The 27,836-nt window shown below is 37.7% G+C and overlaps 1 protein-coding gene across 1 annotated transcript in view; it reads left to right on the top strand.

Moving 5' to 3' along the window:
• The window catches only part of Gpc3 (glypican 3), a 452,065-nt gene that overhangs the window by 292,994 nt on the left and 131,235 nt on the right, over nucleotides 1–27,836 (top strand). Inside the window, exons 4-5 of the mRNA XM_010614296.2 lie at nucleotides 9,931–10,064; nucleotides 20,294–20,419. Of these exons, the coding sequence (XP_010612598.1) occupies nucleotides 9,931–10,064; nucleotides 20,294–20,419 (260 nt within the window). The remainder of the gene's footprint in view (nucleotides 1–9,930; nucleotides 10,065–20,293; nucleotides 20,420–27,836) is intronic.

The following is a 27,836-nucleotide window of genomic DNA, read 5'->3' as shown; positions in this document are numbered from 1 at the left end:
AAATTTGAGGTCTCAAAATTTGCATTTTTAATCATTGGCAAGGTGAGTGCTAATGCTGCTTGTTTTAGGGTCACATTTTGAAAACTACTGGATGAGGCCCTTGCTGTTCATTTTAGATCTCACCCCTAGATCTGAATATGAGTCTATATAAATAAGATTCCCAAGTGATTTATATGTACATCAAAATTTGAGAAACACCCTAAATCGGAGGAGGATGAAAAATATAAAAGTTTAAAAGTTCTTTATAAGGAAAAAAAAAAACACAAGAATTTGTGTCTGGATACAGGGAAGTGAGGGAATTGGAAAAATCATTAGGAATCCTTTAGTTTCTTCTGACTTGACCAACTGAGCAAGTAGTCATTCCACTGGACAAAGAACACAGGAGATGAGTAGATTTCAGGGAATAATATTTGAATTGAGTATCGAGTTTATTTTGTACAGGAAGTTAGGGTTAGAATTAGTGTTAAAGCTAGTGTTACTCCTTTTCACCCTGACATTATTGGTTTTTTAGGATAACAATAATGACATGGGATCCTAGTGCTGGGAAGCTATTTGTATTGGTTAGAAAGTGTTAGGCGCACAGGCAAGATTCTATTTTTAGCTCAGACTCCATTTGTGGTAGATATAAATTAGTAAAAAGCAAGGCTCTTTTACAGAAGGAATATTTAAAGCCTGCCTGCCATCCCCACAGCATTCAGACACAAGCGTGCTTGATAGAGGCCCAGGTAAATCGTAGCAGCACCTATCCCTAAGCACAGCCCTGAAAAACAGAAGGGGATATTCTAGGTTTCCCGGAGCAAATCATGGGCCTGCACGACCATGTGTGGTGCCCTTTCAGAATAAGGAGCCAGTCTCATCAAATTCTTTTACTGTCTTCTAAAATCCCAAATTAAACAGCAGCTCACCTGTAGCTACCTATGTGCCTCAGCGGCCATGCCACTATTCTGATATACTAAAGCACACTGTAAGTTCTCTTCATTTATATAATGAACTAGTTGGATTTCAATGTGGATGCAAGAGACATTATATTTTTAACTATTGTTTTATTTGATCCTCAAAACCACGGCCAGGTATATTAGGCATTGTATTTGCTGTATTATCTCCATTTTATTGATGAGGAGACTGAGTTTCAAAGAAGTTGTATGACTTGTCTGGAGTTATCAAAATGGTAAGAGAATTATCTCAGTGGTTCCACCGCCTGCCTTGCAAGTGCAAGGTCCCAGAGTTTAATCCCCAGTTACTAAACAAACCAACAAAATGGTAAGAGAATGAGCTGTGGCCGGGCATGGTGGCACACGCCTGTAATTCCAGCACTTGGTAGGCTGAGGCAGGAGGATCGCTGTGAGTTTAAGACCAGCCTGCGCTACATAGTGAGTTCCAGGTCAGTCTCAACTACATAGTGAGACCCTGTCTCAAAACACCAGAAAAAAAAGGGGGGGAGTTAGAGAGAGAGAGAGAGAGAGAGAGAGAGAGAGAGAAAATGAGAGAGAGAATGAGCTGTATATGAAACCCAGATCTCTTGATTCCAAATTGTGTGCTATTTTCACGATACTAATGGTAGATGTTGTTTTAGATTAGCACCAGACTGATCTGCAGGACTTTGGTTCCTTTTTCCCTTTTAGATTTTGATTTCAAGAGCTGACTTGTATAAAATGTCCAACTAATGGCACCTGATTTCTTAAAATAGCTTGATTCATAATACATTACAGATTATTAGTGAGCTTTTATTTTAATGGTCAAGCAATTAATAATGAGTCACATCAAAATGTCCATGGATAAAAAAAAAGAAATAATGCTTACCTTGACACCAAGTCTGTAACCGTCTGTGCTCTATATTCAGATCAATCAATAGTCAATTAATAATGATGTGCTTCCTGAAGTACAAGGTTATAAATTAATTTGATGCACACATGCCTATTTTTTTGAGAAACAAATGAGCAGAAAGTGCCTGCTATATCCATCTCATTGTAAGAAAATGTATGCAATGATTACAAGCATATAATAAGAATAGTTTACTTGGCCAAATGTTTGTTCATTTCTGTTAATCAGTATTCATTTGAGCTGCTTCCACGCAGTTTGTGGAGGCAGTGCAATCAGTTGAGTAGTGTGGCAGATTTAAATCAGTAATAAAAGCCCTGGGGAAATTAACAAGACAAAACATTAACCACAGACTAAACATTAACATATATTAGCATTTTTATTATACCTGTAGAATTGTTAAATGGGCATGGTTACTATTATTAAAAAGTTTATGTTATACATCACTTAATTTCAATGTATATTTTGTTTAAAAAACTTTTAAGATTTTAATTAAACAAAATTGTACAATGGGATAATAGATGATTCAAGAGAACGAAGTTCATTATTTTATTTTAACTGGAAACCTTTGGAACTTCTGAACTCCAGCCCAAGGTACCTCAAATCAAATTCCACTGTAATATTCACCTAAAGCAGACCACAAGATAGAAGTTGGTTATTTAAATTGCATAACCCTAGAAGAGGATATAGTTTTTATTCTTCACAGATCTGATGAGTCCATCAATGACCAAAGACTAAATTACTAAGTAGTTAGCAACATTTCTCAGAAAACAGTCTTTGGAATCATAGTAATGAGCTAAGGTGTAGCAGACAAGTTCTTCTATAATTAAGTAAAACCGAAAAGGTCCTTGAGAGCCTACCATCTTGATTGCCTCACATGCAGCTCCAGAGAGGGGAATTATGTGAATCTCTGAGCACAGTTCTGTGAGACAGCCATCCTCTCTTTCAAAAAGTATCAGATTTCCAAGGACAGTGTCATGGGTCCATGGCTCTTCTACAGTCATGGACTCAATGATAAAAACTCTTCTATTTGCCTTTTCCTTGGCTTCTTACCTCTCTCCTCTTCCTGCTGCTTTTGTGGGCCATTTAAGTTAAAATATAGACATGCCTCTTACATATTTCTTGAGAAAGAAAATATAACATGTACCATTTATCTAGACCAAAATATATCCCTTAGTTAAAAGTGGGAGAGAAAAAAATGAACAGAAAAAACCAGCCCCCCCCAAATATAAAGACCCAATTAAAAAATGGGCACCTGAAATGAACAGACATTTCTCAGACCAAGAAGTAGAAGCAGCAAATAAACATATGAAAAAATGGTCACATAGCTGGTCATTCGAGAGATGCAGATGAAAACAACACTGAGATTCCACCTCACCCCACAAAGAATGGCTGCTATCAAGAAATCAACCAATAACAAATGCTGGAAGGGTTGTGGGGAGAAAGAAACCCTTCTTCATTGTTGGTGGGAGTGCAGAATGGTGCAACCACTATGGAAATCAATATGGAGTTAACTCAAAGAGCTGGGACTAGAGGTTTCATTTGGCCCAGCCATCCCTCTGCTGGGTATCTACCCAAAAGAATTAAAAGAATCACATCACAGTGATATATGTACACCCATGTTTATAGCGGCACAGTTTGTAATAGCTAAAACTTGGAAGCAGCCCAATTGCCCATCAACTGGAGACTGGTTAAAGAAGATGTGGGTTTAAAAATAAATAAATAAATGGAGTACTACACAGCCATAAAGAAGGAGAATCTAAAGACATTTATAGTTAAGTGGATATACACTGAGACCATACTCATGAGTGAAATAAATAGGACATGTGTAAATATTAAATAGTTTCTCTGGTATGAAATACTAAAAGTGTAAATAAGGATCAAAATGTACAATTGATATTGTGTGGTAGGAAGAAAATGTCTAAACGGATAGGGGAAGTGGGAGGGATAGGGGAAAGGAAAGAAGGCAAAAGAAAAAATAGAAAAGGAAAAACATGGAAACAAAGTCTTTGTTAATAGGGAAGGTGGAGGGGGTGAAGGGAGGGCAGGGAATGGGAAAAAAGAACCAATTTACATCATGTAAAGGTACAAGATCCTAATGATGACTATAACTCTATTTTTATACCTAAAATGTACCAATAAACTTAATGGAAAAAAAATGGGAGAGAGCCAAAGATACACATTAATATAGTAGCAAAACCTCCTACCTCCAATTTTCTAACCTTTTAAGCAATTACTGATAAAGGCTTGAATCTTTTACAAATTTTTAGTCACAGGATTCAGCTGGAATCTCCATTTTGAAGAAAATTACAAGAGATATAATTAAGTCAGACATCAGACTAGACCTGTGTTAAATTGTGGGAACTACAAAAGATTTTGGAACTTACCCAAGAATCTGAATTCAAGAACAAGGGTCCATAACCATCCTCCTGGCAGAAAACAGCAAATTAAACCTTTTTGGGATCTGCCTCTCCCATAGAATTTGCCACCTAGTGCTTCAGTGTGGTTGAATATTGAATCTCAGCTGACAGGGGATGCAATTGAAATCGTTCTGCTATTGGCTTCTAGCTATTGGAATTACTTCTTGAACCCTAGGTTAAAATTGGATGTTGTTTTTCTGTTGATCTTGAATAAATTTAGCCCTTCTTTGTAGTATGTTTTCATATTTTTCACCATCATCACTATTCACTGGGCCACACCCAAGTACCAGGGCACCCCTGGAGTCTATGCTGTTAACAGAAATGCATGGCACAGAGACAAATATCAAAAATGGAAATGGAGTTGACACACCAGTATGCAAGTCCCAGCTCTGCCACTTACTAACACTACAACCTCGTTTAAATTCCTCAACATTTGTGAGCTTGTTTTATTATCTGCTAAATGGGATTAATAATACTTGCCCATATACCTCATGGAGAGGGTTTCAGGACTTGCTAGAGAGAGCGGAGAATAGATGTAGAAGTAATTTGTGGAGCAGTAGGATGAAGTAATGTATTATGTTCAAAATGTGAAGTATTGCTATTGTTGAGAAGCTTACAGGATCAGGCCATCTTTCTCTAAAGTTCAGCTATCCCAAGTAAAAGATCAAGTCTGCAATTTTGTCACTCCAGAATACCCAGAACCAACAGCCCATAGGAGGCTTAGCATATATGTGGTTAGATTTTTAACTGATGAAGTATTTGCATTTCTTGGCATATTACTTATACAGTGCAGGTGTGAACCGCATCAAGCCAGTTTGAGAATCTTTGAAATGATTGGGTTCAGGACACACTACTCCAAAATATGGCACCTTGGCATTCAAGAAACAGTAGGTGCATGAAGGTCAGTCTCACCTTCCCCTGCCCTGTCTCCCCAGAAGTAGGTCATAAAACCTGGCTGACTCTCACCAGAAGTACATCATGAGACATTTGTGAGAGAGGTGCCTGCTGTGTAACTGGAGATACGGAAAAGAATATGAAGGAGGAGGATTTGCTGTGTTTGCTCCCAGTATATTGCCGTGAGATTATAGCACCTTTGTCCAATGACACTTCACTCTTATGCACTTCTTTATCAAAGTTGCCTAAAAATGCACCGATTTCCTTGTGTCTTTGGACCTTCATTTGTGAAGGCTCTCATGTGACACAAAACTTACATTAAATATATTTGTATGATTTTCTCTTGTTAATCTGTCTTTTATTATAGGTGTTTCTGTCATGAGCTGGTTAGCACATAAAGAAAATAATTTTTTCCTCCCCTGAAATAGCATACTCCCCTACAAAAGTAATTTTCACCTTTTTTTACAAGGGAGCCTAGAATAAATTACGGCACTTCAAATGCCATATCTTCCTCTTTGGTGTCATGCTAGAGTTACAGGCAGAATGAAGTTGTGACACCAGGTTAGAGCATATACTGGGGCCATGTATGGCAATTGTTATGTTAAATGAAATAAACTAGGCACAGAAAGGCAAGTGCGCCATGACCTCTGTTGTATAGGGAAGCTAAAAAGTCAATCCATACAAGTTAAGAATGGTGGTTGCCAGAGGCCAGGGAAAGTTTGTAAGAAAGGGAGTTAGAAAGAGGTTGGTTAACTGGTACAAAAATACAGATAGGAGGAATAAGTTCTAGTGTTCTAGAGCACAGTATAGTGATAGTAGTTAACAGTAATTTGCTGTCTATTTCAAAACAGCTAGAAAAGAAGATTTTAATGTTTCCAATGCAAAGAAATGATAAACATTTGCAGTAATTGATGTACCGTTAACCTGCCTTGATAATTACACATTGTATACATGTATCTAAATATCACACTGTAGCCCGTGAATATGTACAATTATTATGTGTCAGTTAAAAAAATAAGTGGGATTGTAGGTTAGATCTCCTGGTGTCCAGACTGCTGGGCTCTTTGCTGTAACTTGCTGGCCCCTAGAAATGTGCTTGCTTCTTATATGTACAAAGACAATGCCTCCGCACCCTGATGGAAAGGAGAATGGAGCTCAGATTACTAGAGTGGCTTGTGATTAGAGTACGGTGAGAGGCCCTACCTTCTTAAATTCCAGGGCTTGTAACACTTCAGGGTACTGTTGATTTCCCTGCCACAGATTATGACACCTAAGTGAAGGCCCCTTTAAAATCATGGAAAATGGAAAACAAAAAGTTATATTCCAGATCTTTTGATAGAGATACTTACCTAGCCAATAAATTCACTCAACTAACCATGTTCAAAAGTGACAACATTCTTCACTAGGTACATTACTCAGCGAAAGGAAATTGGATAGCACTTCTTGTTTACAAGCTTGAAACTCCTGGCAGGCTACTGATTTCTGAAATGCCACTTAGGAGATTAGCTTCTTTAGCAAGTGGATCTGAAGAATTAAGACCCAGGTCTCCCAGCATAGCTTGATGTTTTTCAAGTGTGAAGCTGAAAGGACTCCTTTAATGTGAATGCTGCATCTCTTTGTAAATTGTTTTGTTTTAGTGTCCACTTCTCAGAATAAGCTCATACTATTCACCTCTAGCTCACACAGCATGGAGGTACAAGATATAGGGAGAAGAGCCAAGGGGGTGGGGAGAGACATTTGACAGATGCTTTGTGTGTGAGAAGACTTTGCTTCATGGTAGATTTGTGGAAGAAAATATAGCCTGTCTGATAAGATGTGTAACATTTCAGATGGGGGAGCGAAGGTATTGGCTGGACCCCATTGTCCAGCTCTTACCTGACACAGATCCTTGGCAAGGCTGCTTGCTAATGCCCAGTTGTGTGGTGTGGGAGAAAAGTTCTGACTGCAGACTGGCTACATTCTCATTCGTTCTTAGCCTTCTTACTTTTGCCTCAGCTGCACCCCTTTCCAGTAGATTGGGGCAGGGGTGTCTTGCTGTGGCCCAGTTAGTATTCATTGATATAAAGGGGAAGTGATTTTCAATGGGTAGCGAGATTTACAGCTGTGGGTTGCAAGTAGACAAGATATTGTAAAAAATATATGGAAGAGTTTATTTTGGTGCTAGATTTGGAACAGGTGTAGGTCGCGAGATATATCCTGTGTACCTGAATATGCGAAAAGTGCTTGGTCCTGGTGACATAAACTCTCACATTAATGTATATTCATGGAATAATAAACAGATATTTATGGAACAAAAATAACAGTTTTATTTTCCTGACATTTTACCTTCAGTGTAACATGTATAAGAAGTAATCATAAATATACATGTTATAAACATATAAATTTATTTATATAATGTCATAGTGCACAGTCTGCCCTCAGTTGTTTGTATCTACATTATATACTTTGGAAGTGCTTGGAACTTAAGTGTGCAGTCCAGCTGGCAGCCTCTGGCCTAAAGCACCTACCAGGGAAGACAAATGCAGAGAATACACATTCTCTATTTGAAGTTTATATTATCCTAAGTCAAATAGCATTACATAAGCACATATGAAAAATTCAGTATCATACATTCCAAATACAGATGGCCTATTTTCAAGTGTCTGCAATGATTGTTTCCCTGTTTTTAGGATAAACTACTGAAACTAGCTAGTCTGAGTATCAAATGATCAATGCTGTCTTTCATCAGTGGAAGTGATTCTGCTGCTGATTCTAGAATTTTTTCTGATTGAAGAATTTATTTAAGCCAGGCATGTACATGTAATCCCAGCTACTTAGGCTGAGGCAGGAAGTTCTTAAATCCAAGGCCAGCCTGGGTAACTTAGCAAGACCCTGTCTCAGAAAAAACAATAGTATTTATATGGGAAGCCTTCTAAAACTATATAATTTAAATGCCGTTTATACCTTTACATAAAGATAGATAACTTAGTAAATGTAATCAGGGTCATTTTGAGAAATCCAGAGGCTGAATTTATCAGACAGAGCCCTGGCTTATCAGTAGACTGATGTATGGGGACTGATAATGGGAGATTCCTTTAATTCACTTCAATTAATTCAACTAACTGTGGAAAATTGGGTTTGAAGGGTGTGAAGGTACAAAAGTGACAGACATAGCCCTTATCCTTACAAGATATCTCTGATATTTTTCCCAAAAGTTTAAACTCTATACGTTAACCTTGGCTGTGATTGCTGGCTCTTTTTGAGGACTGGGAGAGTTCTTTTTTCAAAATAGAGCGTAAGGTTAAAGCTGCAAAAGATTTGTGGTCAGACAAATGCGTTCAGAGGCAGGCAAGTGACTCCACTGCTTCTTTGCCTTAAGCAAGTCTCTCACCTCCTTGAGCCTCAGTTTCCTCATCTACATATGTGGGTGATAATATTTGACATAGTTTCTGGCACTGGCAGGAAGATATAGAAGAAAGTTAATATTCATATCTTCACATGGAAGTTCATTTAGGCTTGTGTCTGAAAGTGTGAAAATAGATCTTCACCTAATTTAACCAAAGAAATTAGAATGGAGCTAAGGAAGAGAAGCAAATGCAATTTTTAAAAGAATCATTTCTACATGTATATTTTAAAAGTGAGCTTGAGAGAAGTGAAATAAATAAGTCACACATGTGTGAATACCGAATAGTTTCTCTGGTGTGAAAAACTGTAATGGTACATAAGATCCTAATGGTATAATTGACAATGTGAAATAAGAAAAAGGCTAAAGGTGTAGGGGAAATGGGAAGGGTAGGGGAAAGGTACTAAGGGAAAAGAAAAAAACGTGAGAAAATGAAAAAATGGAAATAAAGTATTTGTAAATAGGGAAGGGAGGAGAAGGTGAAGGGAGGGCAGGGAGGGATAAGGGGAAAAAATGAGAACCAAGACCTGTCATGTAAAGGTACAAGATCCCAATGATGAATGTAATTGTACTGTGTACCTAAAATGTACCAGCAAACTCAATGAGAAAAAAAGTGAGCTTGAGAAGGAGGTATTCAAAATTTTTTTAATGAATGAAAGATAAAAAGTGGTAGAAAAGGATGAGTGGATGGAGGGTAGGAGGCTGGATGGCTGTCATTTTTTTTAATACTGGGTATTGAACTCAGGACCTTGCACTTGTAAGGCAGGTACAGTGCCAATTGGGATTTTACCCAGTCCCTGGATGGCTGTCTTGAGCACTGTGTTCTTTAATACTTTCAATCCTGGGCTTGCTCAGTGACACCTGGCTATTGGTAGACTTACCTTCTTCCCTTGGGCAACTAGGAAAGCCTGAGGAGTAACCACACTGATATTTTTTCAGAATACATTAGCTCGAGTGTTGTTACAAAATTTTCTTAAGAATCGGGAGCCCTCTCTGCATTTAAAAGCCACTCTTTCTACTAATAAGCTACTTTATGTACAGTTCCTCTCACATATTACTTCTCCTATAAAAATTCGTCCTCAACTTTGCAATTCCCTTTTGTGAAGTTCTTCATACATATAAGCACCAGGCACGTTTGAAAGATACCAGTAGCATGGGACCTGTGTAGAGGGCCCTCTCAAATGCACACTTCACAGTAGTAAAAAAGGTATTTTTCACCTTAGTAAGTCTCTGAGTAGTCTGTGCTCCACCAATAGTCATTTGATTTAAAACCTCATCATCTTTTTTGACTGTAGCAATTGCTTTGCTCTGCTGTTTAAAACAAAATTGGGGGAAGGAATTGAAGTACATTTCAAAATTTGTTACTACTATCATGTCTATGAAAGTGTATAATTATATTTCATTTCTTTTTTTCAGATTGGCAAGTTATGTGCCCATTCTCAACAACGCCAGTATAGATCTGCTTATTATCCTGAAGATCTTTTTATTGACAAGAAAGTATTAAAAGTTGCTCATGTAGAACATGAAGAAACTTTATCCAGCCGAAGAAGGTGAGAGGGATTTGTTCTGTATTTCAGCATATAGTTAGAAATCGTGTTTTAAGGTCAGAAACTATTGGAATAAAATTTCTTAAGTACATATTGTTTAGTACTTCAAGTAGAATGTTTAATTAAATGCTATCATCTGTCAGTGTTAAAAAACAAAGGTATTGTATTATATCCAACCCGTATTTAAGTGTAAACCTCCCATATGTAAATAGCTAGTACAGCAACACAGGGTAGTATGGGCTTTCCTATTCAAGATCCTTTCCTAGTTAAAGAAAATATTTTCTGCTTACAATTAGGTCTCACAATTTTATGGCTCAGTTTGTGGCTTTTCTGATTATTAACTTGAGTCAGGGTTAAGTTTTCCAGAAAGAAACTGGCAAGACACATGCACACATGTAAACATTGCCCACTTCACATTTGTTTAAAATGATAAAACAAAGAATCTGGTTCACATTTTACAAAACAACAGTTAAGAGACAAAACACATTTTATTCCCTTTATTGTTAGTCCGTCAAGCAAGTTTATTCCAACTCTGTTCTAATTTCTTGGTTATCATTAGGGCTAGAAATCAGATAGAAAGCCCAAATCAACTATAGGAGAACTGCCTTACTCAAAAGGATTGCACTTGTAGCCAATCCTAGAGGAGCAGGCCTGAATTCTCTTTCCTGTTTACTTTGAGGAGGCTGTAAGAGATTGGCCTAAAGATGGGAAATTAACAGATGAATTAAATAACATCTCAAATTTGGACGAAATTATTCCATTCCTCTCAATTTATTATAGGAGGTTTTGAAATGATAATTCTTAGTCATATATGGTACTGTTTAGGATGAGAGAAAGCTGCAATGCTCTGTAACAGAGAATTCCCCCAAGGAAAAATTTCAGAAAGTCGTCTTTTTTGTTGTTGACTTCCAACCTAATGGATTTCTAGATTGCTGACAACAGTCCTTTTAAAGTGTGATTTAAGGACTTCTGGGAGTTCCAGAGACGCTTTCAGGATGTTTGTAAGATCTTCCTTTTGATAGCTACATATCCATATGAAGCTAGAGTTTGTTCATACACTTGAACCAAAACAATATATTCCAACAGGTAAAATGTAGAAATTATTTGAAGAACTTTATCCCCTATTAAGCCAGACATTAAAGATATCCTGCAAAAATGAAAACTATGTTACATTTCTCATGAAATTTTTCATAAAATGTTACTCATGCAATGAGTCTATAATGTTTAGATTTAAATTAAAAATAGATATTGAAAATTTTCTGTTTTAATTTTTCAAACAGTATATATTGATAAATATAAACCATATAAACTAAAGCTTTTGGGAATCTACAATAAATTTTAGTGGAAAGGGATTTAGTAGTTATCCCGAGATATTATTATTTATAACTACAAACATTATCTCATAGCTTTGTGTCTGTCATAAATATGAGAATGGCTTAGATGTTGGTTCGAAATGATATTTCATTTAGAGATATTGCCCAGGTCTGTAGTAGTTTTCTCTGGTTTGTTTCTTTGGTTTTGTTTGGTTTTTTTACTGTGTTGTGTTGTACTAGAATTGTGCCTGGAGCCTCCCTGATGCTAGGCGAGTGCTCCACCACTGAGCTATATCCCAAGCCCACGGCTGCAACTTTGACGAAGTCTAGAAGACCCACTTCCAGAGTGGCTCACTTCGAGATTTAGGAAGTTAGTGCTGCTTGTTGGAAGGAGGTCTCAGTTCCTCACCACATAGACCTCATGAATCACTTCACGACATGGGAGTTGGCTTCCCCAGAATAAGTGATCTGTGGAAGAGTGCAAAGAGGAAGCTGTGATATCTTTAATGGCCTAGGCTTAGAAGTGGCACACCATCAATTCTGGCATTAAATTTCATGGAAAAGGCACATTAACCTCCCTCAGAATATTTCCCCTCATTTCAGACACACTTAGCCTATCATGCTTGCCACTTCTTGAAGCAGTTCTGGAAGTCCTCTTTCATGAGTGTCCATATGAGGTGTTAATTCTAATACATACTGAAGGGGGAGAAAAATTAAGCTCTATGAAGGGACAAATAAAAAGGAACTTGTGGATATATTTTAAAACCACGACGGGCGTTCTGGCAAAAAAATGTTTGAGAACCATTTTTCTTGAGCTTATGTGTTCTTTGGGACATTTGTTTCTCTTTGGGAATACATAATTAGACCATATACCAAGGCGCTTCACTTCTGCCTGCTCTCTGTTGGTTTTCCTCTATTGCGAACCTGAACTCTTGACCTGAACCACCTGAGGAATTGATCTGAGTCAGTCACTTTAAGGCATTGATCTTGAACTAGTGGAATTTCTTCTATATTTGACCGAAATGAATGTGTGTGTGTGGTGATCAAAATATACAGTGAATGTTTAAAATATTTATTACAGTAAAAGACACATTGCCATTAACCTCCCCCTCCCAAATACTCCCCATCACTTCAAACACACTTAACCCATAATTCTTGCCACTTCCTGAAGCAGTTCTAGATGACCCTTTTCATGAGGGTCTTTACAAGATGTGATTCTTAAAAAAATATGGAGGATGCTGCTGCCAAGTGCCATTCAGCAGAAAGTTGGGTTTATGAAAATATTACAGTCTTTATCCACTTTATTAACGAAGTCTTCCACTGTGGCACTTCTGGCTCTTTCCCAAAGTCACAGTGACCGTGAAAGGTAAATCTTTTGAATCAATTCAGGATATGAAGTTATCCATGAGTGCATGACTAAGTACTCATGGGAGAGGACTTCCAGATCTATTGCAGAAAGCAGCAAGAACAATGAGATAAGGGAATTAGAATCGAGGGGAGTATTTTGAGGTATCTTTTACTTTAATAAATCATTTTAATTTAAACTTTCATCGTATTTAATCACACCCACATATCTTTATTCAATTCAACAGAAATTTATTAAACACTTGTTAGTGCTAGAATGCATGAAGAGTAGTGAAAATACCAAGACAAAATCTCTTCTCTCCAGGTCAGTTTAATGGGGGAAATAGATTTAAATACAAATAATGCCAAAGAGTTGTATGAATGCTAAAGGAAGAGACTGTCCAGAGTACACAGGCATCCTACACAGGAAGACAGAACTTCTGCCCAGGAGAATTATCACAGTGACTTCATGAAGGAAGTGGTATATTAATTTGTATCAGAATGGCACGTGGAGCTTTTTCAAAAATAAACACACCAACCCAGTCTTATTTTGAAATTATCCTGTCAACATGTACAGTTTTTATGTTATCAGTTATAGCTTAAAATAAAAATATATACATTTTTTTTAAGAAAAGAAATTAGCCTATCAACTTAGACACATTTACAAATGAGAGGTTTATTAAGGCCCTGCTCCCATGGCTCCTATCTTGGGTTCTGTGGAACCTAATCCTTTTCAACCTCACTGTGTCAAATAAGAATTGATGAAGGGTGTTTTGTCTGGGCACTATACTTGTGCAAATTCAATTTTGAACTTAGAGCTAACAGCCAAATAAAAGAAAAGATAAGCAGGAGAAATTGTCAAAACGTGTAGGCTGGAGCGAGTGGTGGTTGGGTTTTGGGAGCTTGAGCCTGCCTGGTGTTTCTCATGGTTTTTGTTTGTTTGTTTGTTTGTTTGTTTTTTGCAAACTGAAGCATTAGAGTCTGGGACCCAGCCTTTCTTTCTGACTTCTCTGGCAGAAGCAAGCAAAACAATTGCAGAGAGTCTGACTTCATTTAACTCCTTCAGTCACTGTAAACCCCTTGAGAGCGAGGCAAAGTGGGAGTTGAGATGGTCTCTTGCTAAATGCACTGCCTCCTACTATCTGATGTTATTAGAAGGGTTTGCTTTGGTAGAGTGTTAGTACTTCTATAAATTTCTCAGTATGTTCTTCACAGCATTTCACACTGTCCAGAAAAATATGTGTGTGCCTCCAGCACCTACCACACCCATGCCCCTGCTCCATCCTAGTGGGAAATATGATAATTAGCAAAAACTTTATTGTGTCATTCAGTCTGTAGAGATGGTGAGTAAGCTGTCTGAATTGGGTCTTGAGTTGAAAAGCCCTTTGCTTTGCTTTATTAAAATATCAACACACAAAGAAATGCAGGATTCCTCTGGTAGCATTCAGAAGGCATCTGTTTGTTTTGTCTGCCCCCAACTGGGTAGTTTGCAACACAACTAATCTTAGAGTTAACTTAGTTCAATTTAAAGGTTATTTTATGCTCAACTGGTGGTCTATGTATGTGACTCAGGGTTACTTTAAGGGATCACTACTGAAATGTTATCACATTTAAAGCAAGGAGGGTTCAATAAGATGCCCAGATAGTACAATCAAAATAGAAGCAATCCGCTTCAGAGCCTCTTGCATGTCCAGTATTTTCAACACACTCAGTTGTTGCCGTCTCTCTCCTTTACTTTCCTTTCTCCTTCGTTACTTCTCATGGATATCGTTTACCTTGTCACTTTTGTATCCCAAATACTATTTGGTAGCAAACATAAGTAATACATTTCCTTTTTCCAAACCCCAAATCTTTAGGTGAAATGTTCATCCTGCTCTTACATATATACTAAGCTCCTCGCTCAACTGCCACCTGTAATAAAGTTACAGCACCCCACCCTTGTGAAATTACATGGATGTGTTCCATCCCTCTGCTTCCTGCATGTCCCCTCTTCTATCCCTCTAACTTGGTCTATCTAAAAGGACACTGGATTAGGTTATTAGTAAATAACCAAGAAAGAAAATAACAAAAGCTGGTCTCAGTTCCCTGGTCCAGAATCAGAACTTACTCCCACCCCCTTTCAAGTTTGGGGTAGGCAGCTTTGTAATCTCAGTGATTCCTTTCATCATGTGCACAAAAAACAAAGTGTGTCCTGAGTGAATCAATGAGTTTCAGGTCTGATACAAGTCATTCTGCCCTAAATAGGACTCTAGTTCTTTCAACATTTGTTGATACCATCAATAGTGCTGTATATGGGTTAGGCTCTAGTGAGTGGAGGAGCTCCTAGTCGATTTAGAAAGACAGACATACAAATCAATAAGTTCGTACATTGGGGGTGAGTCCCAAAACAGCTGTGTACAAAAGAATAACAGCATCACCGATAGGGAGGTAGGTTAGCAACTCTCCTGGGAGAGTTAAGAAAGGTCACTTCAGAAAGGTAATTTTTGAGTTCAGACCAGAGGATGAGGAAAAGGAAGGTGTTCCAGGCAAAGGAAACAGAATGAGAAAAAGTGTGCTAGTTTACAGAATGGTAGAAATATGTAGTTTGGAATCAAAAGTGTCAAAAGCTCCTTTCAGCAGAATTAGGCGTGATTGCATCATTTCAGGTTTTTAAAAATGTGCTTCTCTTTGTTTTCAGTAAATAATGAGCTCGTATTACTTTACATGAAGAAATAAAGAACCTTAATAATAATTTTTGAAAAGTTCAAGGTCTGCAGCGGGGGATGAAAGACTGTTTTTACTTGCAGTGGTTTCCAATTAGCACTGCTTTGATGCCTGCCCAAGCAAATCATTGCAAGAAAGCAAAGGCAGTCCCTTCCCCCACAACCAAAGAAAGGGACGCCCCTCTCCAGAATGATGGAAGCCCTCCAGGGAAGATCACGAGCACCTAGCCACAATATTTCAAAAAGGCTCATGCATGCATAGGAGCCCTGTCTTTTAGTTCCACATTCAGCTCACTGAATGGATGCCTCTATAAAGAGATTCTTTCTCCTGAGCAGACTGCTATAAGCAAATGTTGGATTTGTTCACTCCTCTCTTTATATGTCAGTGCTGCGTTTGGCGTGTATGATTTTACAATAAAGTAGAATTGGAATCAAAGCACATTTCCTTCAATAAATTGTCTTCCCATCTCAGGCAACTGATTATGCAGACTTTCTAGGAACAATTGAACAGGCTCCATAGTTCATGGGTGGAGGTTTTTTGTTGTGTCAGGGGCTATTAGCGCAAAGAAAAATATCTGGACTGAGTCATACATGAGTAACTAATGCATCACTTAATTTCAGGCATCTTTAAAGAGATAAATAAAAATATTCAAATCATCTCCCTTTAAATTATAAGCAAGGGGATCTCAAGCTTTATTTAAGAAAAGTTAAAAATAAAAGGGGCACTCATCTCCCGTGCTGGAACAAGTTTAGGAAGGAATGACAGGAAGAGATAAAGAAGAAGAGAAATGAGAGAGACACAGTAGACTTGGTAGGGGGTAAACTACTCCTGTCACACTCTGCTGCCTTGGTGTCAAAGGACATTATCACCTGTGGTCACTGTACTTTGAAAAGCTCATTGACTCACTAACAGTTTAGAATTTTTTGTTTTTACCTTACAAAATAGTATGTCTGTATTTATTTTGAAAAGTCGAATTTCTTTTGGAAACTTAGGTTTATTTTCCTACAGTAATTGAGAAGGTCTTGCATAAAGGAATGACCTACACTGTGACCTTAGCCTTTGGGACGCTGAAGTCTTGGCCAGTTCACTGGCTGTGCTGGAGCCCTGTTCTTTGTTCTCCAGAGGAAGATACTGCTTTATCCCACAAGGCTTGGGGATAATTTGAGAAGCAGTCCCTTTTCCTCTCTCCATATTGGCCATCTAACCCAGGGCCTCCTACATGCTAGATGAGCCCTCTAGCACTGTGCCATGCCTGCTCCCCTGTCTCATTATTATTCCATCTTAACGGAATCATATAATACACAGTCTTTCATGACTTGTTTCTTTCACTTAGTATATATAATATTTTCAACATTTATCCATGCTGCCATAATTTCTTTCCTTTTTAAGTCTGAATATTATTCAACTGTGTGTATATACCACATTTTATTCATTTATCAGTGGGTAGGCATTTATTTTATTTCACCTTTTGGCTGTTGTTCATAGAGCTGTTATGAAGATGTCTTGTCTTAGTACCTACTTTCAATCCTTTTGGGTATATATACCTAGGAGTGGAGTTGCTGGGTCACCTGGTAACTCGATGCTTAACTTCATGAGGAACTGCCAAGCTGTTTTCCACAGTGGCTGCACTGTTTTGCATTCCCACCCAGCAAAGTGTGAGAGTTCCAGTTTCTCCATATCCTTCCCAGCACTTGTTGTAGCCTGTCTTTTTCATTGTAACCATCCTAGTGAGTGAAATGGCATCTCATTGTAGTTTTTATTTGCATTTCTCTGATGACTGTCTTTTTAAACTTCACTTCATCTTGACCCTTCCCATCTGATGCTTATATTCTTAGACATAAATCTTTGTGGGGAAACCACCACTACTTCCTACTAGGCTCAGAAAAAGGAAAACGATTCAACTGCTGTACAATATTGGTCAAGAGGTTTACTCAGGCCAGTATCTAGCTTGTTTTTCTGAGCATATATGTGTGTGCATGCATGCATGTGTATGTATTTCAGCTGGCTAGTCTTTGAAAAAAGAATACCAGGGTATCGTTGTCTTCATGGTACTGACAAAGAAGCTAAAGCTTAGGGAAGTTTAGAATTGGCCTAAGCTCCCACTGCTGAGTAAGTATGGGAGTAGCTGGGTTTTGAAACTCAGCTGAGTTGAACTCAAGAAATAGTGTTCTTAGCCACTATTTATCACACATTTGAAGGAGATGGTCAAAGTACCCAACCATAAGTATAATATGGCTGCTAAATAAAACTGCATTCTAAATTCAAAATAACTAATTCACAAGTTTTTCAAACTATCATCTTATATGTCCGTCCTATATGTCCTTTGGAGGTAAACTAGTACTCTGTGAAGTAGGATGACCTTTTGTTTCTTCTCCAAGTTGCCATGTCCAAATTTCAGAGTTTCCCTGAGTTCTAGAATGTAATGACCTAGAGTGTATTACATCATTCACAATCTTTGTGGTTTCCTTAGATTTTTATCTTCCTCATTCCAGGTAATGTCCTTCCATGCTAAAGTGGAAAAATCTTGCCAGATGTGTTGGCACACATCTGTGGAGGATCGCTGTAAGTTCAAAGCTGGCCTGGGCTACATAATGAGGTGAAGGTCAGCCTGAGCCACATAGCAGAAACCCTGTCTCAAAAAATAAAAGGCGGAGTTATGTTTATTACAATCCCTTATCTCCTTGACAATACTATCAAACCTTATTGGGATCTTCTGCAATTTGTCAATGATTGTTTATGACCAACTAAGAAAACTGCAAGAGTTGAGATGCAGGGAGTAATTCGGGGTGCTTTTGTTTTCAACTTCTAGGGAAATCAATTTGGAATGCCTTGTTGTGGGTTCAGTTTTTCTCCCCATGTGCTATATTAGTGAGAATGGGTGTGAAGATAAGGGAAGGCCTAAGGGAAACTCCTTTATTAAAAGGAAGGCCACTATTTCCCCATAGACTAATGGCCACATTCCATTTCCTCAGGGAATAGGGGGAATTACTCAGCCTCTTTAGTCTTTCAGTTTCTACTCTTGGGAACTGTATTATTACCTTGTAAAACAGAGCATCTCTCCTATTAGCCATTAATTGAGCCCATCTTTTTCCTCTGTGAGAAACTATAATGTTGACTTATTCTCAGAGCTCTGTATTAAGCCTCTTCTCTTTGGAGATTGACCGTGCTCAGAGACTAGGAGAAGGCTGTGAGGGTAAGATGGGCATGGCAGGAAGTAATTGTTGCATGAGTAGTTATGTATGTCCCAATAACCTTTCTTGGGTTGTTCTGTCCATCACCCTGGCTTCCCTGTGAAGTGAACTTTTGTAAACATGTGCTGAGAGCTAAAACTAGGGTTCCCTCTGGTTCTCTCCCATGCGTGGTCTTTCTCAAGTCATTAGTTGAAATGAATAATGCTTGGTTAAAAAAACCAGAAAGTGATATTAAGTGAAAGAAGGCCATTCCCACTAGTCTTCCTTTTTGCCAGATCTGGAAGCAGCCCCCAGAAGATGTTTCCATGCTCAGGACTTGGAATAATAACTATGTGACAATCAAATCTCTGGCTCTTCCAAAGAAGGCCAGTCCATACTTAACCTGTAGACAGTTTTTTAAATTTTTAATTTAATTTTATTAGTACACGTTTGCAGTTCACACATTTTACAATCATCTTGGGGAGGGGTTACATGTACGTAGTATAGCTTTTTTTGAATCCCCCCCCTTCTCCTATGGAACCCCTATCACTTTTTTCGTAGTTTTTGATATTATTTGTCTTAGCTCATGTCATGGCCTATAAGGATTACATTGACTGGAGTTATTAGAATCCTGTATGTGTTCAGTAGGGAAGTGGTCCAAGTGAACAAGGGTAAAGGGTGTGGAGGAGGGGAAGAGGAAATGAGAGGAATAAAGATACAGAAGTTTTTAAGGATTTGCACCACTGCCAGAAAATTCTTTAACCAGAATCTCCAAAAACTGGGTATACTTAATGTTGTCTTGGATATAAAGAATACTTTAATTTTCTATCAGGTGCACTGCCTCAGCAAGGAAAGTATATTTTATTTTTATTTGTTTACCACTGGACATCTTATTACATAGATATTTAAGCATTTCCTCTAAATAAAGTCACTTCTCTCCACTCTGTCATCTTACTTTATATAATATGTATAGCTGTGTGTACATGTGCATAATAGGAATGAAATTTTTAAAGTATTTATGTGTGTGTTTATATACATTTTATATACAGTATGTTCTCCCGCTTATCACAAACAACAAAAAAATGAAAGCTAACAACTAATAGAATATACTGGACCCCTTTCCTTTCTCATCGCCTCACAGGAGCCACAACATACAGACAAAGAACAAAGAAACCATCTTCCTCTAGCAGATGTGGGTTTCTCTGACTGTATTATCAGAAAAATTTCATAGAGCTTATGCTGTTCTGAGCACCCTGTGATTCTGATCTGCAACCATTAGCCAGCTCCTCTATGGAAAGGGGCCATCTCTAGGGTAATAGCATTGTAAATTACAATCAGTGCACTCAATTATGCTCAGAAACGAAAAGATATGTGGCACTCCAGTGTGCCTTGTAATCAGCACCTTTGAGAATGCAGGTAACATCATTTTGAACAAAAAATAGAAGCTGCTGAACATGTTAGAAAATGGATGTTGGAATTAAATCATCCTTCTGATAAGAACAGCACCTTTTTTCCCCTAATATCATTTTATTGATTTTTTAAAAAACTAATTTGTAGCCTCGTAGCCAAGAATGTCTTTAAAAGTCATTTATTGCTCTAATCAGCATGGCAGAGCCTTTCTGTCATGCTGATAAGGAAATTTAACTTTTCTCATACTGGGTTTATTCTCCTCTTATACACAGATGTTTTGTTTTTCTTTCAGGGAACTAATTCAGAAGTTGAAATCTTTCATCAGCTTCTATAGTGCTTTGCCTGGCTACATCTGCAGCCATAGCCCTGTGGCTGAAAATGACACCCTGTGCTGGAATGGACAAGAACTTGTGGAGAGGTAACCATTTTCAGTATAGCAGTATTTGAGGTATAATCATCATATATTTGTCTGAAGGTTAATTACCTACCTCGATTAATTTCATAAGAGAAATTCTATACAAAACATATGTGAAATCCTGGTGTGGTGGTGCATACCTGTAATCCCTGCAGCCTGGAAGGCTGAGGGAGGAGGATTGCAAGTTCAAACCCAGCCTAGGCAACTTAGAGCATTAGCTTGACCTTGTCACAAAACTTAAACATTCTAAAAAGGGCTGGGGATGTAGCTCAGTGTGAAGGCTGTGGGCTCAATGCTCAGTACCTTAGACAAAAGTCAGCATATATGATGTGATGGATACTATGTATAATTTATAGCTCTTATAGAATTTAGAACCTTTGAGCTTATAAAAAGTTATGCATCCAGAGACATGTTACAAAGTGTACAGCATCAAACAACTTTTTTTGTTTACATTTCTTTCTTCATTTGTGGTCCCTTAATTTCATTTGAAGAAATCATATTCATGCTAACAGCTGTCATATATTGAAAGTTAACTATTAAGCTTCATGCAAAGGGCTTTGTATGTATTAATTTTATCTTTACAAAAATTCTATGAAATGTATACTATTACCTTTTCCCATTTTACAGAAGAAGTTGGAGTTAAAAAAGAAAGGAGAGAAAGACGGTAATACAATTTCACTGAAATATTTGATCATTTGACTATTTGTTAGTGCAGTCTGTGCTAACTATGATCATCTGTGAAGAATTTTCTCACCACTGAGAAGGGTATTATATTCATTTATTTAGCAAATACTTACTGAGCACTAAGTACCAGGCATATTGAACTGAACAAAATAGACAATATTCCCCATTCAGTGTTTTCATTTTTGTGGGCTCACCTGCATTGCCTTGCATGTGTGAGGAATCACTTGCAATTAAGAAATTAAATCAAGAAAGTAGAATGCTTAGGAAACCACATGGAGTTGATGAGCATGCTTGAAAAATCATTTGTACACATAATGGTATGGTATGGAGAAGAATGCAAAAAATACTTGAAATCAAGATCCGATTCATTCATTAATTAATTGCTTAACCTAATAAAAGTGACTTGATTTCATTTGGCCTTGTTTTCTCTATTTTAAAAATGATATGGTTGGATTAGGTTCCCTCCAATTCTGATGGTCTGTGTGTTTTCTCCTTCTACCTTCAATGTTTGTTTTAAGATATTGTGTGTTAAGTGTAGAGTGAAGTGAAAAAGGCAAATTACTGGCTTTGAGGAGCCTACATTTTACTGGGCCCCAGCACCAGGACATGAGATGCTGGATGACTTTCTTCACAGTGCAAAATTATGGACATAGGGAGGCTCTGGAGTCAGATATAGTAGGGTTTGCTTCTCGATCCTACTACTTCCGGTGCATGGCTTTGCCTCAAGCATGTAACCTTGAAAGTTTCAAGGTCCTCCTTGGCAAGGCAAGGACATCTAGCAGGGTTGTTGTGCCCGTTAAGTTTGTTAAGTAAGGCCATAAATGTAAAGCCCCTAGAAGACTGCCATGTTGCCATACTTCTCTTTTTTCTCCCTCACTTCTCCCTCTAACTCTCCTCTTCTCAATGCAAGAAGAAATTCATGCCTGAAAATATCATGTTTCTTGTCTAAGCTACTTTAGTGATGGGCAGTGAAAATGGGGTCCCCTAAGACACTGTACTTGTATAGTGACAAACTCCCCTGTAGCAAATGTGAACTAGACTAGAAGGATTAATGGTCTCATACAACCTACGCCATTCTGGAGAAATATTGTGTATTTGTCATCCCAGAAGCTCATGAGGTGTTAAATATAACATAAAAGCATACTAAACTTTTATGCAGTTGGTCTTTGATTTATTCAAATTTATTTAAAAATAGATATAAACTATATCACTTTAAAAGGAATATACAAGTCAATTATGTGGTTCTTGTATAAACTTGACAACAAAATACCTCAGTGACTTTTTCATTCTTGAGTTAATATGGTAAAAAATGAACAATTCCTAAGTACTTAAGTAGCATATCTTCTAACTATGGTTTCTTATTTAAAAAGAAATTTTAATTCACAATAAATAAATTTACTAATGTGTTTATTTACTCTTTGTTCATTTATTCATTTATTTACTCATTTAAGGAAGATTTAAATGTTCACTGTTTATCAAGCACCAATATTGGTTTTATTGTTGTACAGTAGTTGTTTAAAAAAATATAACCATGTTGAACATATCTTCTTTTGTTTAAAGGGGAAAAACCAGCTCATCTAGTTTTACTTAATTCAAGGATATCTTCCCAGGCCTGTGTGTTTTGAATTAGTGAAAATTTTTATTGAATTTTGTTCACATTGACAACTTCATGTCCAGTATACTTTTGTGAAAGATGTCCTACAACCAAGAACGTTCTCTTCTATCAACTAGCATGAGCCAAAGCCTGCTAAATTTGAATGAATCAAAAAGTTATTCAAATGCGCTTTTGCGCCATTCAGAGAAAAAACTGAAAAAAAAAAAGTGTGCTGCTGCAGGTGGAGCCCAGCACCTCCTATGTGCTTGGCATCTGCTCTACCACTGAGCTACACCCCAAACCCTGTAACCTGAAATTTTTTGTTTAATTTGCTAACTTTAAATACCTTAGGGTGCTGAACAAAGTATGAACATACATTGTAATGTAGAGGCAATGTGTTATTCCAAACTCTTAGTTTTCATTTCTGAAAAACCTGTTTCTTTCAAAGCAGCTCATGTTGTGGGCATAATACTATTGAGGAAAGAAAGGAAGCAAAGAAGGGAAGGAGGGACGAAGAAGAAAGGAACTCAGGGAAGGAGGAAGGAAGCATAAAAAATCAAACATGTTGGCACACAGAGCAAGGGTAATATAACCCAGGGAGCGACTCCTCCTTGCTTAGTAACCTCAGGTTATAATTAACCTGTACTTGTGTTACTGACCTAATGCAATGATGAGACTGGGGAATAGGTGCCAAACTAGATTTTTTTGAAAAAAGTTCCTCAGAAATATACACTTGATAATATGAAGTTATTTAGCCTGAGGACAACTGTGCCCTCTATTTGTATCATTTATAAAGATTAGCTTTGCTCTTCTGCGTCATCTATAGTTAAAACCTCTTTCTAGATCTTTTCATTGTGCTTCCCATTTAATTTAGCCTTAAGTAACAGTTTCCACTCCATGGTGTCAAGTGGGTTGTAACTTTTGTTATCTTTATAAATTGTGCTTGTATTCTTTTGAAAACACTTTACTTTTAGAAAAGAAAATCAAGAATTCTGACAGAAAATGAGTCTTGTCATCAGAGATACTTGATAAAAAATGAAAATATAAATGCTGAGGAAAATACTGAGCATTATCTATGACAAGTGGGTTATCATAGCTGTTTATACTCTCCTACTATGATTGTGTACATCACTCAACTTTAAGAAGAGTTAAGCAATCCATTTTCTCTCTGAATATAGCCATTTTTCATATCCCTTCAATCGTTATATCTTGGAAAGGTAATCAATAGAAAGTCACAGGGAGTGCCACTAACACCTATCATTTGTCCTTCTCACCTCCCAGCCATCGTCCCGTCTTTGCTTGAGATAACATTTGCTTGGCTTCCAAGGTTTAGCTGAAAAATCTTTGAATAAGCAAGGAGCGTGGCCCATGTGAGGTATCCTCCTTCATATGAGCCAGCCACATACCTTCTACTGGACAAAGATGGAAAAACATTCCAGCTTTTCCCTTTGTGAAACTAAATAGAATTTCAACTGGGGAGTCTCTGTGACTAAGAGAAAAATAGAGGAACCCACAGAAATAAGTGAGCTCTGGGCTCACTGATAGGTAAACATAGTCTCTGGCTGCATTGGCCCTATAATATCAGTATTAAGAGCGGCCACTGAGGTAAATACATTCTCAAGCACGCTTTTAAAATTGTTAGGCCAAGTATCTGGATAACTTGCTGAAATTTTCATTCTTCTGGATAGTCTGCACTTTGTAAGTCCAGTTTTACTGTATAATCAAGTTTGTCTTTAAATCCGTGTTCACAGGCCTGGGGATATAGCCCAGTACAGTGCATGAGGCTCTTGCTTCTATCCCCAGAGCTACCTAAATAAATAAATAAGTGTAAAAGAGAAATTATTTAAACCTATACATGTTCAGAAAAGCCTAGTTTAATAAAAAATGTCATTTCACCTTTGTATTTAACATTTGTTAATTCAGGATCATTCCGCACAAGAGCTCTTACTGTATATTTAGGGCCCGTGGCTATCCAGTGATAAGAAGAATCCAGCTCCTGCCCTCTTTGAGGAGTTCAGAACCCATTGAGAATTTAAAGAAAGAAATTCAAGCATTCTCTTTGCCCAGCAGTCCAGGGAGAGCTCTCCTTAGTGGGACTTGAGAAGCTCCATCCATTTACATTGAATGTGTGTGTGTAAGGCCAAAACACATAACAAAAGCCACCATTTTAAGTTCTACAATGCAGCAGCATTTGGTACATTCACAGTGTTATACAACCAGCATCTCTATATAGTTCAAAGACATTTTCATCAATCCAAAAGGAAACCTTGTATTCATTAGTGATCATTTCTCAGTCCTTCCTGCCTCCTGCCCTTACAACCAACAGTTTACTTTTTGTCTCTACGAATTTACCTCTTCTAGATGTTTCATATACAGTAGTGCCTTGATTGACAAACTTAATTTGTTTTCTGATTTGGGGGAAGATGGCTGCATTTGTGTTTGTGTAGGGAAAATTGTCGTGGTTGTGTTTGTCACCTATGCAGAGTTTACAAATGGAAGCAAAATTTTGCGGAACACTTGTTTGTGAACCGAATTGTTCACAAATGAAAGTGTTGAGGAACCAAGGTGTTACTGTGAATGGAATTACTTACTCAGCATGATACTTTTGAAGTTTATCCAGTTTGTATCATGTATCATTAATTTATTATTCCTTTATAGCCAAACATTTTGTTTTATATATAGAACACATTTCATTTATTCATACATTGGTTTTTCATCTATTTTATGTCAATTCTGAGCGGCTATTTCTCCATTAGACCTCTCTCACTACTTCTAGATTCCATTTGGCTCACCCTTAACCTTGAAGGCAGATTGGCCAAACCTTGAGGCCTCCCATCCCCATCATCCTTGGCTACCACCCGAATGATAGCATTTCCATCCACATGGACTCAATTCTCTGTTCCATCACAGTTATTCTACCCCAGGTATATTCTTCTCAGTCCTGTGTGTATCTGGCCTCTCCTACAGTTAGCTTATTACTTCCTGGGGCTTGGAGGTGCAACAACCATATGTAGAAAACCACTTGTACTTGACTTTGTGGTATTATGCCTTAGTTCCCCTTGTGATCCTGCCATAGAGTTCATGCTGCTCATTCATTATGTTGCTGCGTTGGATGGGCCTGGATGCAGATGTCAGCTCCAGGATGATGCCTTTGTCTTCTGGTAAAAGTTCTACATAGATGCTTCCGTGTGCTATGAATCCATATTCATCTTGTACTTTCTCATGATGACTCTGAGACACTCACAAGTACTTCCTGAGACTTCCAAGGAGCTCACTCTATTAAGATGCTTCTTCTCCATCACAATCTTACCTTTTATTGCATCTGAGAAATTCTATACATACACAGTCTTTGTCTTCTTTTTATAGACCAGCTAAGTTTAGTGATGTTTATATAATGCCTCTCCAACATTTCTCTGCATATTTAGAAAGGTAGATATGAGGATATGCGAATAAATTATTTTAGTTCCCAGAGTGTTTTGTTCTTGTCTGAGTACCTTATGGTCATTTGAGAAAAGTGGAGTAAGGAGATTATTGTTTTCTCTTTTCTGCTGGTCTGGAGGAATATAGACTATGGTATATCAGGAAAAAGAACTGAACAAGAAAAGCTTTAACACCCACTTCCGTATATGTGCCAAAAACTGGAGTGAATAAAATATCTCCTTCTTCCCCCTATGATCTATGAAAAGCAATGGAAAATACTTGATTCTGTGTTACAATGCAGTTATTTTAAGGATACTATGTTCTGAGGAATTTGGGCAGAGGGCAGATTTCTAGCACTAGCAAATTTTTCACAGGTTTACATACATAACAAGAGGGAAAGATCTCCAGGTCTTCTGTCTGCTGATAAAAGAATTAAGTAAAGATCCGTGTGCTGGAGTTTGTATATTGTGTACTACAATATGTATTGCAATTCTCATTCCAGTCACATCAGAAGAGGCCAATGATATGCAACAGTTGCTATATATAGCTCTTATGCTCTACTGCTAATGTAGGCTGTTTACTATTTGTTGTTTGGATTTTTTTATTTATAGTGTGGTTTTTCCCCCAAAGGACTCAAGGCAGAGTACATACAATTTTAAATAATGGGAGGTACAATGAAAGCAGTAATGAGAGCATATGGGGGTGTAGGTCAGTGGTAGAGTACTTGTCTTAGTATGTGTGAGGCTTTGGGTTCACCTCCCAGCACTTCAGGGAAAAGAAAAGAGCAGCAATGGAGGAACAAATCTATAAGATAAAATACATAGTCAAGAGCAAGAAGCTACCGGGAAAATAAATGATGGGTAATAGAAGTAATATTCGGTGTTGTTGAATCAGGCCGTCATGACAACTGAGTCAGAGGCTACTTAGTCACAGGTGAGATTAACATCTTGCTGATACTGAGGCTCAGTTGCTCTTCTCAGCAGCCAGTTGGAATAGTTTGAGGGTTAAAGACCAGAGTTCAGTCTTCAACCTCCTAGTTCACTTCTTATGACTAGTTAGTTCATCCTGGCTCCCTATTCTACAAGAAATTCTACTTAGGAAAATTCAGTAGGAGGAAGTGGGGACCAAATAGGGCTTCAGTATTTGTTTTATCACTGTCTCTCTACACAGTTCTTGGTCCTTCTGGATGCAGAAAACATGACACTTACTTCTTTTTAATTTGGAGAGCTATCATGTTAGTTAAACTGAGTGTATGGCCTACAATGAAAATATTACAGTATAAGCCTGCTTGCTAGTATGGCAGTTTACATATTCTCCCTTACCTTAGATAAGTCATAAAAAGGCTTTGAAGGAGAAATGGATTTGGCAGAATATGACTTATTGGTGTAGCGTGAAATGCTTATGACAGTTGAGGATTCTAAAAAATCCTGTTAGGGAAAGACAGATACATTTGGGGGGTACCCCCAAGTATTAATCTGCCTCAGAGCTCAGATTGGTATATTTTTCATCACAGATTTATCTTAAAAGTAGTCCTTAGTTACTGCTATTTAGCAGGACTTACTCCATGGCAATATAGTGACATTTATTCCTTAAGATTATGGTGTCACATTACAGTAGCTTTACCTTTACTGTAGAGTGAGAAAAAGCACAGCTTATCCTGCTGACTGATGACTTAATAGCATGTGCCACATTCAGGATGGGCTATACTTGGTCGACTGTCAT

The sequence above is a fragment of the Fukomys damarensis genome, unplaced genomic scaffold (assembly GCF_012274545.1).
Source record: "Fukomys damarensis isolate Sample0158 unplaced genomic scaffold, DMR_v1.0_HiC HiC_scaffold_39, whole genome shotgun sequence".
In the NCBI taxonomy this organism is placed as follows: domain Eukaryota; kingdom Metazoa; phylum Chordata; class Mammalia; order Rodentia; family Bathyergidae; genus Fukomys; species Fukomys damarensis.
This window is presented reverse-complemented; position numbering and strand designations above follow the sequence as displayed.